This window comes from Typha angustifolia, chromosome 9 (assembly GCF_048772165.1).
Source record: "Typha angustifolia cultivar Huaian chromosome 9, ASM4877216v1, whole genome shotgun sequence".
NCBI lineage: Eukaryota > Viridiplantae > Streptophyta > Magnoliopsida > Poales > Typhaceae > Typha > Typha angustifolia.
The window spans coordinates 5,082,075-5,098,335 of NC_133247.1; the positions used below are offsets into that span (position 1 = coordinate 5,082,075).

Sequence of the window (16,261 nt, forward strand, 5' to 3'; positions counted from 1 at the left end):
TTTCTTTTTTTTTTAACCCCTAAAAAAGGGCCAGCTTTTCAAAGAATAATCAATAGGCCCACAATATCATAGCATTATCAATAGGAGTGCAGTAAAACAAGTAGGCAATTCTGTTCCTCCTGCATACACAAGCACAAGCACAAGCACAAGCACAAAAGCATGTATGAAATGAAGAATATCTAGCCATCATGCAATTATTTGGAATATGCAGCTCTTCAAAATCAGGAACGCGGTTCATGAGGTGGTACCATCTTCAACTAGACGACTTTTTCTCACCAACTATAGAAAAAAGAATGGCATCTTCAAACAACTATGGAAAATAAAGAATTGGAAGCCATTTCAAAACAATTTACATCGCTTGCACAGGAACAAATTTACAAAGGATATTGGTCCTTCTAGTAAACTTCTTTGATGGGGCTTCAAGGAGACCAAACCCCAGGCCAGAGATATCTTTCAACTACAGTAAATGAGCTGGCATAGTTCTAGTGTTGAGGAATAAATATTGGTGACTGCATCTATAAACAGAGGGTTCCTATCTTGAATGTAGAAGCTGGCAATCCTTGGTTCCATGAATTAAATGTCATAATCATCACCTTTATGCTGGTACTCAGATGCAACACCAATCCTGTGATGGCCACTAGAGCCATCTCTGCCGTCATCCTCATAGATGACTCCATGCAGATTCCCAGCATAGAGTTGGTTCTTCCATCATTGGTCTAGGTAGATGGATGGGACACGTGAGAACTGGCGCTCATCATCTTCTCCTTCATTTGGAATAAAAAAAAAATGTTACAATCTGTTGTAAGGAAGTACTATTCTACTAGGAAACATTTTTCTGACTCTTATCCACATAAAATTACTGCAGCCCATATTGTAGTGAAATAGATTCATTTGATGTGTATCAGTTGATTCACGTAACATATTTAGTAGTGCATAAACAAAAAGCATCAGAAATTAGAAAACGAAATTTCTTCATTTCACCCTACAGAAGAACATCTGTGAACAAGTTCCATAATGTTGATAAAGAAAAGCAAGAAAAGGTAACGATACCATTTTTTTCAGCATCATGTGTCGCGTGCCATCAGAAGATGCATATCCTACTTTCACATTAATGACATACAGAACATGACTTCTCATTTAACTATAGCTGAAATTTCCACATATAATTTTGACGACAAAAGTAACATACACTCTTCTTACATAACAGTACTCCTGATGTCCAGATTCCAGAAAACGTAACAGGCAAAATTGGGTAGAGAAATGGTGAGTTAATATTTACCACTTTCACCGTCAGATGCATCAGCAAGCCTTGAAATTGCATCAATCAATGATTGCTCATGCTCCTGCATGGGTACAAGCAGCTCTGTATATTAGATCATTAATTTTACTAGTCTCTTCAACATGAGATTATGAATTGTACTTTGTTACCTTCAGCACTTTCTTTGCCTTATCAATCTCAAGAGGATCAGGATGACTTGCATCACAAACCCTATTTACCTGCTTAGCAACACAATAAAAGAGATTTGATATATAAATCTCAAATAGAACAAACCGTTCACCACTTACTAAGTTTCTCTAATCCAGACCTCCTTTAAAAGTGCATCTGTGTGAAGTATTTCAATGTCACCAACATCTTTCCCAATCCCTTTTCGTGTTGGAGGGAAATTCTTCTTGAACTGATTTGTAAAAGATCCTCTTCCCCTTCTTGCACCATTAGTGATGCCACCACGACCTGTAGACTTTTTAACCCCTCGTGGTGGTGCACCCTGATCAGACCGATGATCAATACCTGGTTCCTCACCCTCCCATCTGATGTCTTCAAGATAAATCTGCAGTCATTCAATTTGTCAGACGGAGCACAAGGGGCCTGTATCATTAGCAGATTGTCTTCATCAATCACTATTCAACTTTTGGAGTCATAAATATGAAGCCTTTTAAAAAGAATAACTAATACTATCTCTGATAGTATTACAAATTTTAAATAGACAATTATTATTATGTTGTAATCTGTATCTCGCACCTCCTCAATTACATATACTGCCCCTTCCCGTTTAAAACCAATATTCCGTCATAGACTTAAAGGGGAAGAACTAACTGAGAACAGAAAGCTGCATGGATGATATAAATGATACCATTCCAATAAATGGATTGAGCAAGCTAAACCAAAATAGTAAGAGAAAAAAGAGCTTCATAACATCCTCCAAGCTTCCAAGGAAGATAGATATACAAAGAGGTTGCCACCTGAAGGCTATATTATCCAAAATAACTTTGGTGATTACCGATACAATTCAAGTAGCACTTAAAATGCATGCTCCTAGAATCTAGCACCCTCTCCCATGTGCGAATATCCCATTATATAAATGCCTTAAATATTTTTCCTCCATATAGTATAGCTCAAAGATGCATGCAAATCTGTGAACAGTTCAATGTCTACTAACTATAAAATAATAAGAGAGAAAAATTCAAGGTAATAGATAGCAAGAGCATAGCTACTCAGTACCATGCACTACAGCTAGCTGGTTTATTGACTTATTCCAATCTAAAAGGTTTGTTTCAGAAACAATTTCCATTACAATTTTTTCAAAGAATTCCTTTTAACTACTTTGTAAAATAATATCACCTTGCATATATAATAACCTAAATCAGCAAGCATTAACCTATTTCTTTTGGGCTGATTTCTCCAAATACTTTCTTATTCATAGTAATTATATGATTTTCCACTTAAGTAAACAGAATCTCCAAATAGCAATGTATTTTCTAGCTAATGACGTGTGTATAGAATAGAATTAGCAAGGTATCATCTAACAAGAAACAAAAGGAAACTAACACTGAGTTATTCTAATTAGCTCTGGCACAGAAAATTGATTCACCTCTTTGAGATTTACCCATTCCCACATCTCATTCTTTGTGTTTATGTCGTAAACCAGATCATGCAGACCCTATTAGTGATTAAAAAGACGTTTAAGTTTGGCTGAACCCAGTGCATGGGAATAAAAATCATACTATGCAACCAAGCACACCTCAACTGGATTGTAATTAGTTATTATGCCTCATAAAAGTTATTATCATCTGGCCACCTTGTCATCACTTTACGGCCAATCAGTGGATGATATTGCAATGGTTTAGGAGGCTCAGTTGCAGAATTCCTGATTGGAACTGCTTGGACCCTGCAGAAGGACACTGCATGGATTTCATCAAAGATGTACTTGACAGTGTCTGATCCTGGAAAGGGATAAAGACAACCAGCTATAAAAGCAAAGAAAAAAGAAAATGCCTACCATGGATGAGTTAGCAAATTGTTAGGTTTATTTATACGTATGTAATTGGTAAATTATATTTCAAAACATAATTTATATTCATATAATGTGTCTAGATTATATGTATATGAGATATTTGATAAAAAATATTAAAATAGAAGATTAATTTTAAAGTCAAAGTCGAAACATTTTTAGAATCGTTATTGAAGCGTTTAAATGGTGTCATGATGGTGGAAGAAGTACAAAATTTAATCTAAAAACATAGGAACAGGCACCTTATATTCAACTATTTAATCACGGTGTTCAAATGCACTTTAGGCTTGTTCAAACGCAGCCTACAGTCGTTCACATCGTGTTTGCACATATAGAGAGCTTGTTTTGACCGTTCGAATACATTCTGTAGCTATTCACACATACAGAGATGATGTTCACACATATAGAATTTTATATTTGGTCGGTCACCAGCGCATTCACACTTTAAGTCATCGTGTTCGAGCATACTCGGGTTGCATTTGAATACACCCACATAATTTGTCATTTCTAGAATTATGTGACCTGAATTGAATTAGATTTGGCTTTATCTCTATTTATCTTATCTCTAAGAAAATTCGTGGAAAATCTTTGAAGAGATATTTATCTTATCTCTAAAAATATAAAAAAAATATTTAATCTAACCCTAGGAGAAAGGTCCATAAAGTAAAAAAGCAACTGACAATCATATTGAGATCATTTTTTGGAGGTTATTAGAATTGTTTTCATCTCAACTCATTTACATCAGATCTGAAAGAACTACGTCTCGAGAGTCACTAAGACGGAAGGATCAACCTAAAGGGTCACTGAGGTTTGAAAACTTATCACGGGAAGTAATGCATCGCGAAGTCTAGCGAGCAAAATTGTTATTGATTGAGTCGTGAAAATCGGCAAGTGATTTGTAAGCTTCTTGTTGACTGCTATAGGATTTAGTGATCGATTACGATCCGAGTTTTAATCCGTGATAATTTACCCAGTTTGGGATTTTTCTCTGTAAAAACGTTTTACCCGGTTTGGGAGATTTTTCCACGTAAAAGCTTTTATATTTGTGATTATTTTTTTTTCATGCTTTAGTTTTCACATATTATTATCGATAACGTATGATAAATTCTATCTCCTATGGCATTTCTTACGTTTTTCAATATGTATCATAATATATCTAAGTATTCACGTAAGTTTCAGTTTTTTCTTTTCTTTTTCACAAATGTACAACAAGGCTCGAATTTCAGATAAATAACTTACTGTTCTAAGTTTCTTCTCTCTTGATCCTGGTGGAGCTCCTTCTCTTGCAGCTGATAATGATGGCTTCATAGAGACAGCATGTTGCCGACGCATGATTGGAGATGGTGCACCAAAAGGTAGAGAAGGTATATGCTGAGAATTTCTCTGCCTCTTGCGAGAAGCAGATACAGTGGGACGTGCTATGGTATCATGTGTGGGTTGAGAAACATTAACCACACCTGTTTGAATCCCACCTGTCCGTCTCCATTCCCTGATCAATTTAAAAATAAAAGTTTGCATTAAAGACAAGAAATTCATGAAGAAAAATGTTTGGAATTACCAATTTACTGCTGTGCATAGATCAGTTTATTCATGAAAAACCTTATTCTCCGGATAATGTCCTCAGAGTTGACCCTGCTTAAGAACTCTTTGTGTTCCTGGCCAGTTACTCCCAGTTCATTTCTAAGATCAGTTATCAGACCTTCCTGCTCCTAAAAGTTTTTGTTTCATGAAGTAGCCAACTTATGATCAATACTAGCACAGCAAACTCAAGAAAAGAGAACCAATACTGTTTGAGTTAGAGAAATATGGTGATGAATACCCAAGTGATGGTATCAGACTGAGCCTTAAATGCACGGAGAACTGAAGAGTATGCTTCTCGCTCAAGCCGACGAATTTGGGTCTCAATATCATCTTCTACCCTAAGGTATGAAGCAGCATCAACAATCGGTCTTCCATTTCCAGGAACACGGCCTCCTCTTCTGCTCCTGTTATGATGTGATGGTGGAAGATCATCATCAGTTCCTGCAGGCAATTATGAAAGCCAAATCAACATCCAAAATCATAATTGCAACACTCAAATTTGTTGATTCCCACGCAACATTTCGCACAGGCACCAAAAACAGAAGAAAAAAAAAAAACAAGATGACATCTTTCCAAGAACACACGCATTAAGTCGCAAGAAAACCCCATCAAGATTAGAGAAAGATCGATGCCACTCACCGCTGGGACCACACTCCATATAATCTTTCTCCCAAAAAAACAGCGGTATCAAACCCTAGAAACCGCTGCAATCAACTCAAAACAGCAGCAAGAACAGCGGTTTCTCCACGACTAACCCAAATTCTCAGCAACGGCGCCGAGATCAGTCTCTTTCATGAGCATCTCTCCTAACCATCGCAGACATGAGATGCCTCGAGAAGCGGGCGGCGGATTTGATCGAAGGTTCGAGGCGTCAAAGAAGAGAGACTGTTAGTAGAAAGACGAAGGCAAGAGAAGCGTGGATAGGGAGGGTTTGAAACGAAAGAGAGAAAGGAAGGGAAAGGCGGACTCGGACGCAATTTATAGGAGAATTTTTCCGACGCTAAAGACTTTGTGAGTTCCGGACCTTCCGGGTCCGGAGGTTGGGCGGCCTGTCAATTAATCGCTCGAGCTGGTTGGTCTCCATAAGCCTCGATCATAGCTCGGCTCCTATTCGAGCTAAGCACAAGCCAACTTAAAATAGCCCCAAATTGAAATTGATCAATTTGCTTGAATTTTTTTAGCTTAGCCTCAAAATTAATTTCTTTCGAGCCAAAGCAGCACCACTTGATCGAGCTTGGTATATATATATATATATATATAATCTCTTAGCCCTGTTAACTTTATGAATGATTTTTAAAAAAAATAAGAATATAACTCATTAATCTAACTAAATACCATAATAATTTCATTCTAAAATATAAATATTATTCATCAAAATTATATTTTATATCATACACTAATTCAATTATTAATTTATGCTCGATATCTATCTCATCAACCTATTATATATCAAATCTGAAAATACTTATAGTAATTCTATAAAAAGTTAAAACACTTTTTTTTCATAATATAAGTAAATATCACATAATAGGTAATTATTAGACTCTTATTTCATAATATAAATGAATTTAAGAATAATTATTTCTAAAATAAAGATTTTATTTTAAAAATAGCAAAAATAATATTTATTCTAGAATTTATTATTTTATTTTACTCCTAAAATAAATAAGGTCTTATTTGCACATACTCCTAAAAAAGACTTGGTTATGGATGGCGTGAAACATTATTTTAATATCCTTCATTTTTGTATAGATAATTGGATACATATCAAAGATAATTAGTTTAAAATTTGATCATTTTAATTATAAACGGATAATAGTAATCTTACTCTTATTTGTATATATATTTATTAGTTAAGGATATCTTTGGCATTCCATCTATTAAAATTTTAATTATAAATTATTAAAAAGTAATTTGAAGTCTATAAAAAAAAAAGAGGAGATCGATCCTATTATTGAAGTTAATGTCGAAGAGCTTGCTTGCTTCTAGGCCAAGCTAAGTTTCATTTGCATCCCTATGTATGGATCTAGTCAAGTTCTGAATTCATGTACTCGGGATTCAATATTCCCAATATGTACATAAGTTCAAATGACCAAACATGAGAGCAGCCTTCGTCGCCTATTGACATTCTAACGTGTTAATATGAGAGTAGCTTTTGTTTAACGGTATTTCAGTGCCAAAATCTGATAGTACAAATTTGAAGTTTTGACAAAATGTTAGAACGTTCGAAGCCGAGGTCATTTTATGTTAGGATTAATTTGAATATTTTTAAATTTTATGTTAGTCTCTAAATATGTGGAGGGCACTTATTACGATATGATGGAAGAATATTAAAAAATATTGATATTTTTTATCTTCTTCTATCTCTCATCTCTCTCAATCTTCTCATTTGATCCAAGGTTGACATCATTAAGCTGATGTCATTCCCTTCGTCCTCGACTACTACTAATCCACCAAGTCAAATAGGGTTAACCATTTTCTTTCATCTTCTTCAAACAGTAGCCGTTGGCTAGCTCCTGTCTGCTCATATATCAATCTCTTTTATTTTTTATAAACGACCATCTTATCCCGCTTTTTTCTTTCTAAATCATCGATATACCTCATGCCATTTATCATTATCCTTCTACTTTCATCATCTAAAATCTCATCATCTTCACTAATTCACCACCGAACATACCGCCTACCATCACCGCAAATATACCTTAGGCTAGTGCACAACATCGGTCTTTGTATATATCTGACCGAATCTGATTCGGTTATACCTAGTTATCATTCAACCCTTGTATTTTAATTTTAGTACCTCAAAAACACTATAAGCTAATTTATGCCCTAACAATAACCAAGGAAATAGAGAACATTTCTATTAATTTTGGAACTAGAAATTGAAATACCCAAAATACACTATTTTGACTTTAAAATCTTTTTTTTTCGTATATTCTTACTCTAACCTAAAAAAACTGATACAAGGTTATTCAATGACATTTTTTTTCTCAAAAAAAATATATATTAATGCATTAAGGTATTAAGGTTATTTTATGATATTTTAAATAAATGTAAGTTGAATGATAAATATTCATACGATAGGGTGTGAACGATAATAAAGCTAAACCCTAAAGTGTTTTTGATAAAATCTCTAATATTTAAATTGCAAGATAATTTCTGCAAGATTCAAATTCAAGACGACTGTACATATACTCAAATACTAAGCTAACTAAATCGCCATTATTTTAAAAACTCAAGCCTATAGAAAATAACAATTATATTCTTTTTACTGTAAGATTAATCCTCTCCTTTAATTTTCTCAAAGCTACAGTCAAAAAGTTCCACGTCAGAAATCACCTATTAAAGTATATATATATATATATATATATATATATATAATGCAACTAACAAACATATTTGTATACATTCTATTGTTATGCACTTGATGTACGGAAGTATTTGATCCGAGACACGAAACATTTGGAGTTCCAAGAACTGGTCCAAAGCTTATGTATACGTAAAAAAGCATATCCTGAGCTCTGGACCACCCATTGTTGGCGTACTGTCTTCCTCTTTAGATCCCAATCCAAAGGATGACAAAGTCCAAAACCAAATGGGGCAGCAAAAGGAGAGTCGACAGCTTCCTGCCAAAGTCGTTGTCTCCCTTCAGGCCTTCAGTTCTTTTGAAGCTGTGGAGCCATTTGGAATAAAGAGTCTCTCCTTCTCTCTCTCTCTCTCACTCACATTAAAGTATATTATATAAAGAGAATAAAAGAAGCATCTTGGATGCTTATCTATCTTTCTTTCTTATCAATTTTTTTTGGAGAAAAACAGCAATTCTTAATCCAGAACCATTCATTGAGAGAAAGAGAGAGAGAGAGAGAGAGAGAGAGGGAGGGAGGGAGGGAGGGAGATCATTTGGAAGGTATACAAATAGTGTTATTCACCTAGAAGAAGCAAACATGCAAGAAGAGAAACTAAGCTACGTAACCCAATAAACCTCACCATACTCTTAAATCCATTAACACCGAACTAAAGACCTCCCAATTGACACCAAATGCAAACTAATTTTAAGACCATATCCTTACATGCTTCTAGCCAGCATCTCCTGGTACCGCCTATATGACTCTTGCTTCTCCAGCCTAAACTTCTCATGGCATCTCGCGATGAACTTCTCCGCGAGCCTATCGATCTCGCTCCCCTCGTCGTCGTCGGCGTTCTTCTCCTCGAGCCAACGGAGGTATCCCGAGAGCGGCGGCTCGATGTCTTCGTCGCATTCTTTGGTGGATATCATCGAATTCCACGTCGAATCGTAGTACATTTGATCGTCGGTCGGGGGATCCGACATCGGCATGACATGCGACGAGGACCAGTTGAAGTGCATGCTTATGGAAGCAAACTTCTTCGTCTTCTTCTTCTTCCTCCATCTCAACTTGGTGCCGTACATGGTGGTGGAGGTCATGGCCTTCTTGTTGAGCAGCTCAGTGATCATGGACTTCACGCTTCCCATGGCTCGGACTAGATGGCTCATGTGTTGGATGATGTAGGCATGGAGAAGAGACTTGAGCTTGTCTGACGTGGATCTTGGATATGGAGATTTCACCTTGAGGCCATACAAAGAATGCAGAGATGTTAGATGAGAGTGGTGCGCCATGAACTCCAGCAACTCAATGTTGGTGATCCTCACTCCATGCCTTATAAATGGGTTAGGCCACACAATGACCACCCTTGTTGAACTAAATAACGAAAACGCCACTCCTTTGGAAGAGATAATTACTCCCTTTGTACATGGATGGCTCCTTTTCCATTAGCATAAGAATCGAGCTTAGTCACATAAACACTTTTAACTTTATATTAACATTTTGGTGGTATCAGAGCAGAGCACTCAAAAATTTCTCCAGCTCAAAAAATCGTTCTCTACCAGCTAAAAAAAAAATTTAAGTCTTTTCCAGTAATTGATGAGCTAAATCCTCTGTTTTGTTTACCATCATTTTTCTTTGTTAGTTTGTACAAGTAATTGCTTTCTGTAGGAACATTCAAAAGGAGCTCTTGGAAATTGTATTCCTCTACTTTGTAACTTTTGGAGATATTAATTTGATGAGATCTGAGGATGGATAAGAAAGAAGGGGAGATTGGTGTGGCTTCTCTTGCATCAGCATTACTGGAGAGGGGGGGAATCTCAAGAACAAAGGGGGGCAAAAATAAAGGGAGTAGTAGCAGCAGTACATAAAACCAATCCTACTCTGTACTGGAGATGCAGCCAAATCACATAGAGAGATTGGGACACCTCATGATCCTTTTCTCTTAAATCCAATTCTCTGTCCCAAAGCAGTTAAATCCATTTACTTGCATTCTAGATTGATGTTAAAATTTTGCATTAATCTTTTTGCATCTTATTATATACCCATACTTTTCTTTTTCACTTTTGAACTATTTTGAACTAGAGAGAGATCTAATCAGTGGTAGTGGTTACTGTTGGTGTGATTCATAGTATAATACTATGTGGATGAGTAAATGATTGTGCTATCATGGCAGTGGTGTCACCTTTGTTTCTTGGGAAACTAGCCTATTCAACAGAAAAAAAGGGTGCATGAAAGTGACTAATCACAAAAGGAATCCTATACCACCATCCTGTGCTTTTCCCACCAATGGCTCTCACTCAAAGTAACCCAATTTTTTTTTTTTTTTTGCAGACCCATTAAAAGAAACATTGATGCCTTAGACTTGGCTAATCATTCAGATTATATTTTTTAAGATTTAAGCACTTAATTAACCTCTGTATAGTCTAGACTAAGTTGCAAACTAATATTAAAGTGCAAGAGATTGCTACTGTGGTTAATTTCCTTGTAAAACAATGTGGGTATTCTGAACACAACAAGGCTTCCATTTTTTACTTGGGGGAAGAGAATGAGATGAGTGATCTCCCCAGATGGCATAGCAGGTGTGGATCACTGGCTTCAATATACTCACTGTGAACAATTTTGGGTGTTCATCCTTTCTGTGTGCTTGGGAAAAGTTTAGGGCCTGGTGGTAGGAATGGTCTTGAGATCTTTTTGCACTCTAATGACCTCATCCTCACAATCATTTACACATGGGAGAAGATTGGAAACTGAGTTGCTAACATCATATTTCTTGCATGAGAGGTGACATGGATATCCACTGAAAATATCTTTGATAATATCTTCATACTTACCTAGAAGAAATAAAAGAAAAAGTTAGGCAATACTATGTAGAGAAATGTATCAAAAGTATTATCGGATATTTTGTTCTTATTATCATTCACACTCTATCGTATCATATAAATATGATACGGCGAGCATGTAAATATTGAACGCCGACAGCTTTCTCGTTGATTTTCTGATAAAAATACTAAGAACCAGCAAAAATGTAAAATAACCTAGATTACATCTTCAATCATTTTATTCAATCTTTTTAAACCCAAGTTTCAATCTTTCAGCAATATAAAATAATGTAATAGAGCAAAAATCATAATTTTGCCAAAATAACACAAACGAGATAAACATAGAAAAGTAGAAAACTAATAGTAGAGATTCAAAATTTGAAAGAATAATTCGAATCCAAGATTTATACCAAACTTATTAAGAAAATAAAATATTTTCATTTATATGTAATTAATAAGTGGTTTGGCTACATGTAATTTATTGATAGGTTGTTTTGGCTACCTGATTCTAAAATTAGTTTTTCGATTTAACATATAATAATAAGTGCATATATTTTCTGTAATTAATGTATTATTTTTTTAAAATAAAGTGCACATTAGAATATATTATTATAAGTTAAAAAATTAAATGTAATAAAATTGTAAAAGCCTATTGAATTTTTTGTTTTATCTAAATTTATAAGAGATCAAATTGTTCCTTAGATCCCTATGGTTGGATCTTTGAATATAAAACCTTGTTCAAAAGATCTGACCCATTAATATAGTGCTTTTTTTCTTTCATTTTTATTATCATGAGCTCGATGGCTATATATGGATTGAATAAATAATCAATCTCTCTAGATATAGAAATATTTAGGTCTTACCAAGCTTTAGCCAATATAGTGAGCAATCTAATATACGTTGTCAAATAATTACTCCTAACTAAACGTCGTCGAGACTACACTGCTGAGTCATCAACGGAGTCAAAGTTGTTAAGCTAAGCCACCAAACTACAAAATAGTTTTCTTCACAATAATTATCTGGTGTTAGAATTAATCCCGTGACTTCTTTGGTCATAAGGAAAAATACCTAGTACCAACTCTAGTAGAATTGAAGAGATCCAAATGATCGGATATTTCCATGTATCTATTAGTACTAAAGTAAATCTACATTCTAACCAAATATTTTAAAATATTACTTCTACTATTTATCAAGGATACCTATATCTTTGTGTAAAATTAGCAAAGACATGTTGCTTTTAGGTTGTTCTTCAACATATCTTAGGGTTGGGCTTGGATATGAAATGATCTCATTCAAATCGATCAATCGCTTTGTTTGGTGTGCATCAATGTATTTGATCTCATGCGTTGCACACTTCTAATTGAGCTAGCTTAAATCCTACACTCTTATATTTCTTTTCAGACACACTCGAACTAACTCGCATTGATCAGTCTGCATCAAAATTGTGCTCAAAGAACATAACTATAGTCTTAAATATATTAACAACACCAGAATTAGAGTAACATATGATTTTCAAATATAGAAAGTTTCACATGTAATTTCTCAAATGAAAAAAAAAGACTCTTCTTTATTACATAAATAGGATAGCGTTATAGCTCAATGGTTAGATTCTACTAACCTATGACAAAGATTATAATTTAATTACTTAAGATTCAATCTATATATAAAAGATGACTAATCTCTTTGTATAATATATAATCGGAGCCTACCGCTTACAATCTATCAAAACAAAATAAACTTATTAAAATAAGCAAATACTCGTCTTTTTCTTTTCAAATATGCTCAGCAAATAGCCAAATACTCCTCCTTTCCAAGTCGACGACGACAAAGTTTGGTGTACGAAAAAAGAAGAGGATTAAAATAATACCTGCTAGCGATCAGGAAAGCTCGTCTTTTTTTGAGTTTTTGACCGAATTAGAATTTTAATTTTTAATTTTTAAAATTGTCTATCTCTCACTGAGACTTATTATCAAACAAGATATCATTCACTATAATCCTAATAAAAATATTAAATTAATTAATACTTTTAAAAATACTAATCAGTTCAGTATTTTAATTGCCAAGCAATTTTTTTCTTGACTACTAAAAGATTAAGTTAAAGAAATTATTATATATAAAAATGCTGATCAATGCAACATTTTAGGATCAGATAAAAAATATTGAACTGATTAGTATTTTTACTTAGATATAAAATATTAATTAATTTAACATTTTTATTAGAGTTAAAGTGAATTAGATCATATTTGGTAATATGTTTGAGGAGTAACATATTTCAGTAAAAATAAACTAAAACAGGACTACTTTTGTCAAAAACTAGTCTTTTTTTTTTTATTAAACCCTCTTAATTATAAAACATTTACATGGAGGCCCCCACATGTTGCACTTTCACTCTTGGAGTCAAACATGCCAGAAGATTCCTTTGTTTGGTCGGGAATATAATAAAATTGTCACTCAACTAATGAAACTTAGCTGTCTTGCATTATCTATATAATTTATAACTTTTAAGATTAAAAATCAAATCGCACTAATTAATTAATTTATTTATTTTAATTCTTAGGTTTAAAAATGCACCATTAATTTAGAGTAAAGTATTATAATATTTTCTTGTAATCTAGAATAGTAGTGTAAATAAGATAGATGAGTGATATGAGATAGGGCTATCAAAATAATCACGTCTGCTCGAGCTCGGCTCGATAATGCTCGACGAAGCTTGACTCGAAAATAGGATGAGCCGAGCTTGATCATTAAAGCTAGGTTCGAAATTAAATTCAAGCCAAGCTTGATCCCGAGCAAGCTCGATCGAATCAGGTCGAATATATATATAAGTAATATCAAACTAATATTAACCATCAAGCTCGATCACAAAGACAAGCAGGAATTAATTTCAATCCAAGCTTGATTAGAGCTAGGCTCGATCAAGCTCAGCTCGTTGTTTATACCCTTGCTGACAAATGAGAGTGGAGGAAGCATTTTACAATAAGTTTTATTAAATTAAGAGTAAAATTATAACTGAACTTATGTGTATAATAATTTAAATTTTGTTTCTAATTTAGAATAGGATAATTTGATTTTTTTTTCTAATCAAGAATGGTAATGTTCCCTAATCCCCTTTTCAAATCTATTCTCTCATATTTCCAAAAGATAATTTTCAAATTAAAGTCAAATCTATCATATGATCATATCTGAATCAAAATGATAAATTTAAAAGTATTCCATCATGCATTTAATATCGTCAAAGTTTATGCTTGATTCAGAGACTACAAATATGATCTATTTCGCAAGCAGTTCAAAATAACCAGACCTCGGCTGTTTGTTTTAAATCTGAATCGGATTGAAGCTGGATGAATCAAATGGATTATATGAATATGTATGAATTGCTGATCAGCAGCAGTGACTCAATCTGCTGATGGTTGAGCTGAATCAGAATAAGATTAAATCAAGGACAATGAATGAGTGATTTACTTTAAACTAATGAGGGATGATAATAAAATGAATCAAGACTATAATCTAATGTTATAATTACTTATTTTGCATATAATTATTATGTACTATATCTCACTAAATACCAGTGTTACTAGCATTCGATATTGGATAGCCCTAACTAAACTCTATCCTACTGGCCTTATAGAGTATTATACTATTAGTAAATTAAAATTTTTTAATATTAAATTATATTTTAGTACTTTTAATTAAGGTTTAATTAGTCATTCTGTCTTATATGTGAAAAAAAAAGAAATATAAATTTATAAATAATTTAAACCTTCTATTAAAACTATAATTTTTAAGAAAGAGTCATACATTTAACTAGAACTAGAAATATAAATTAATAAGATAATTTTATCCATATAAGATGCAATGAATTTACTAACTTGTTAAAAGAAAAAGGATAATAAACACTGTCTGATAGTGTGACTAATGAACCTCCAGATGCTCTGCATGCTCTTATCTTGTTGCTTATGGAAAAGAAGACGAGTGGCAGAGAGAGCAAGAGCCCAACTTGTATTTGCCAACTACAAAGTTGGCTAGCATATACATTTAACATGCCAACTTGCAAAACATTGTTCCTAGATATAGATATAAGATCAAATTCCATTATATTCTTTTAATTTATATTAGAAAAATTTGTATATAATACTATGTCTTTTAACGAAATTATTGTTTACACCTTATATTTTTACTATTTATAAATCGAGTCCTATAATTTAGCGAATATGTACAGAAAATATCTTATTGTTAAGTCTGTTAGTAAACTTAACCAAGCATTTGGTTAAGTTAACTATACTAAAAAGATAACTAAAATACTATTAATATCTTTACTTAATAGAATATTCTCACGGTGTTAGTTCAAATCTAATCATTTGCTAAATTTATAGAGCTTAGTTTCTAAATATACGCCTTCTTATCTTATTTTTAATCTCTAAAAAGGATTTAACTATAGAAAAACTCTGAAATACTTATTTTGTTAGTTATTTACATTGAAAAATAATTTATGAATATCACACTATCAATGTTAAGTTTTTTAAGAATTATTTTACTTTTATTTTGGAAGAAATAAAAAGAGAGAAAATGAGGGTAGAATGGTCATTTAATATGTTAAAGAAAAAGATAAAAAGGGGTGCATTAAGAAATGAGTTATAGTTCACAGGGTTTTAGTATAATTATTCTTTATAAATCTCTATAATGAAAGTATTTTAGATATTAATACAAGTTTGGAGGCTTTCTCTATAAAATAAGTCTATATTTTGAAGTTTATTAAAAAAATATACGATATTTCAAAATTTTAAGAGTAATATCTCCAATTGCTTTGAAAGCAAATCAGCTGTGTTAAGACCAACTCCAACCGAGCTCTAAATTCTAAATTTGGAGTCCGATTGAGCTCCAATGTGGCTCTAAGTGCATCTTCAAGGGAGGGCTCTATATTTGGAGCCCAAAGACTCCAAAGGCTCCAAATATAGAGTTAAGAGCTCGGTACGCTCCAATACATCGGGCTTTATATTTATTATTTAATTAATATATATATATATTATATATATATATCATTTAATAAGACCTCTTAATATTATTATTATTTAATAAAAAATATATGGTTATAAAACTCTCATCGATGTCTTTATAATAAGACTAATATTCAATAGTTTCACTAATAATTTTAAATTACTATTTTTTTAATTAAAAACATCAAAATTATATTACACGAAATAAAAATAAAATTTTTTAAATAACTTAA

The 16,261-nt window shown here is 33.1% G+C and overlaps 2 protein-coding genes across 4 annotated transcripts; both read right to left on the bottom strand.

Moving 5' to 3' along the window:
• Nucleotides 1–301: 301 nt before the first annotated feature.
• Nucleotides 302–5,834, bottom strand: LOC140767500 (protein EMSY-LIKE 3-like). 3 transcript variants are annotated; one of them, XM_073107431.1, is made up of 8 exons: nucleotides 5,511–5,833; nucleotides 5,110–5,312; nucleotides 4,890–4,993; nucleotides 4,530–4,779; nucleotides 1,587–1,829; nucleotides 1,429–1,497; nucleotides 1,280–1,343; nucleotides 302–764 (listed from the first exon to the last, which is right to left on the bottom strand). In XM_073107431.1, exons 1-8 carry the CDS (start codon nucleotides 5,527–5,529, stop codon nucleotides 709–711), a joined length of 1,008 nt encoding a protein of 335 aa, XP_072963532.1. In that variant the 5' UTR covers nucleotides 5,530–5,833; the 3' UTR covers nucleotides 302–708. The 3 variants fall into 3 exon arrangements, 2 of the variants coding, with proteins under 2 accessions (XP_072963532.1, XP_072963531.1); XM_073107430.1 differs by having other exon boundaries at nucleotides 4,890–4,999; XR_012105584.1 differs by lacking the exon at nucleotides 302–764 and having other exon boundaries at nucleotides 1,587–1,867; nucleotides 4,890–4,999; nucleotides 5,511–5,834.
• A 2,826-nt stretch (nucleotides 5,835–8,660) lies between these two features.
• On the bottom strand, nucleotides 8,661–9,507 carry LOC140767507 (uncharacterized). Its single transcript, XM_073107439.1, has one exon. It carries the CDS (start codon nucleotides 9,505–9,507, stop codon nucleotides 8,938–8,940), a length of 570 nt encoding a protein of 189 aa, XP_072963540.1. The 3' UTR covers nucleotides 8,661–8,937.
• Between the last annotated feature and the right edge of the window lie 6,754 nt (nucleotides 9,508–16,261).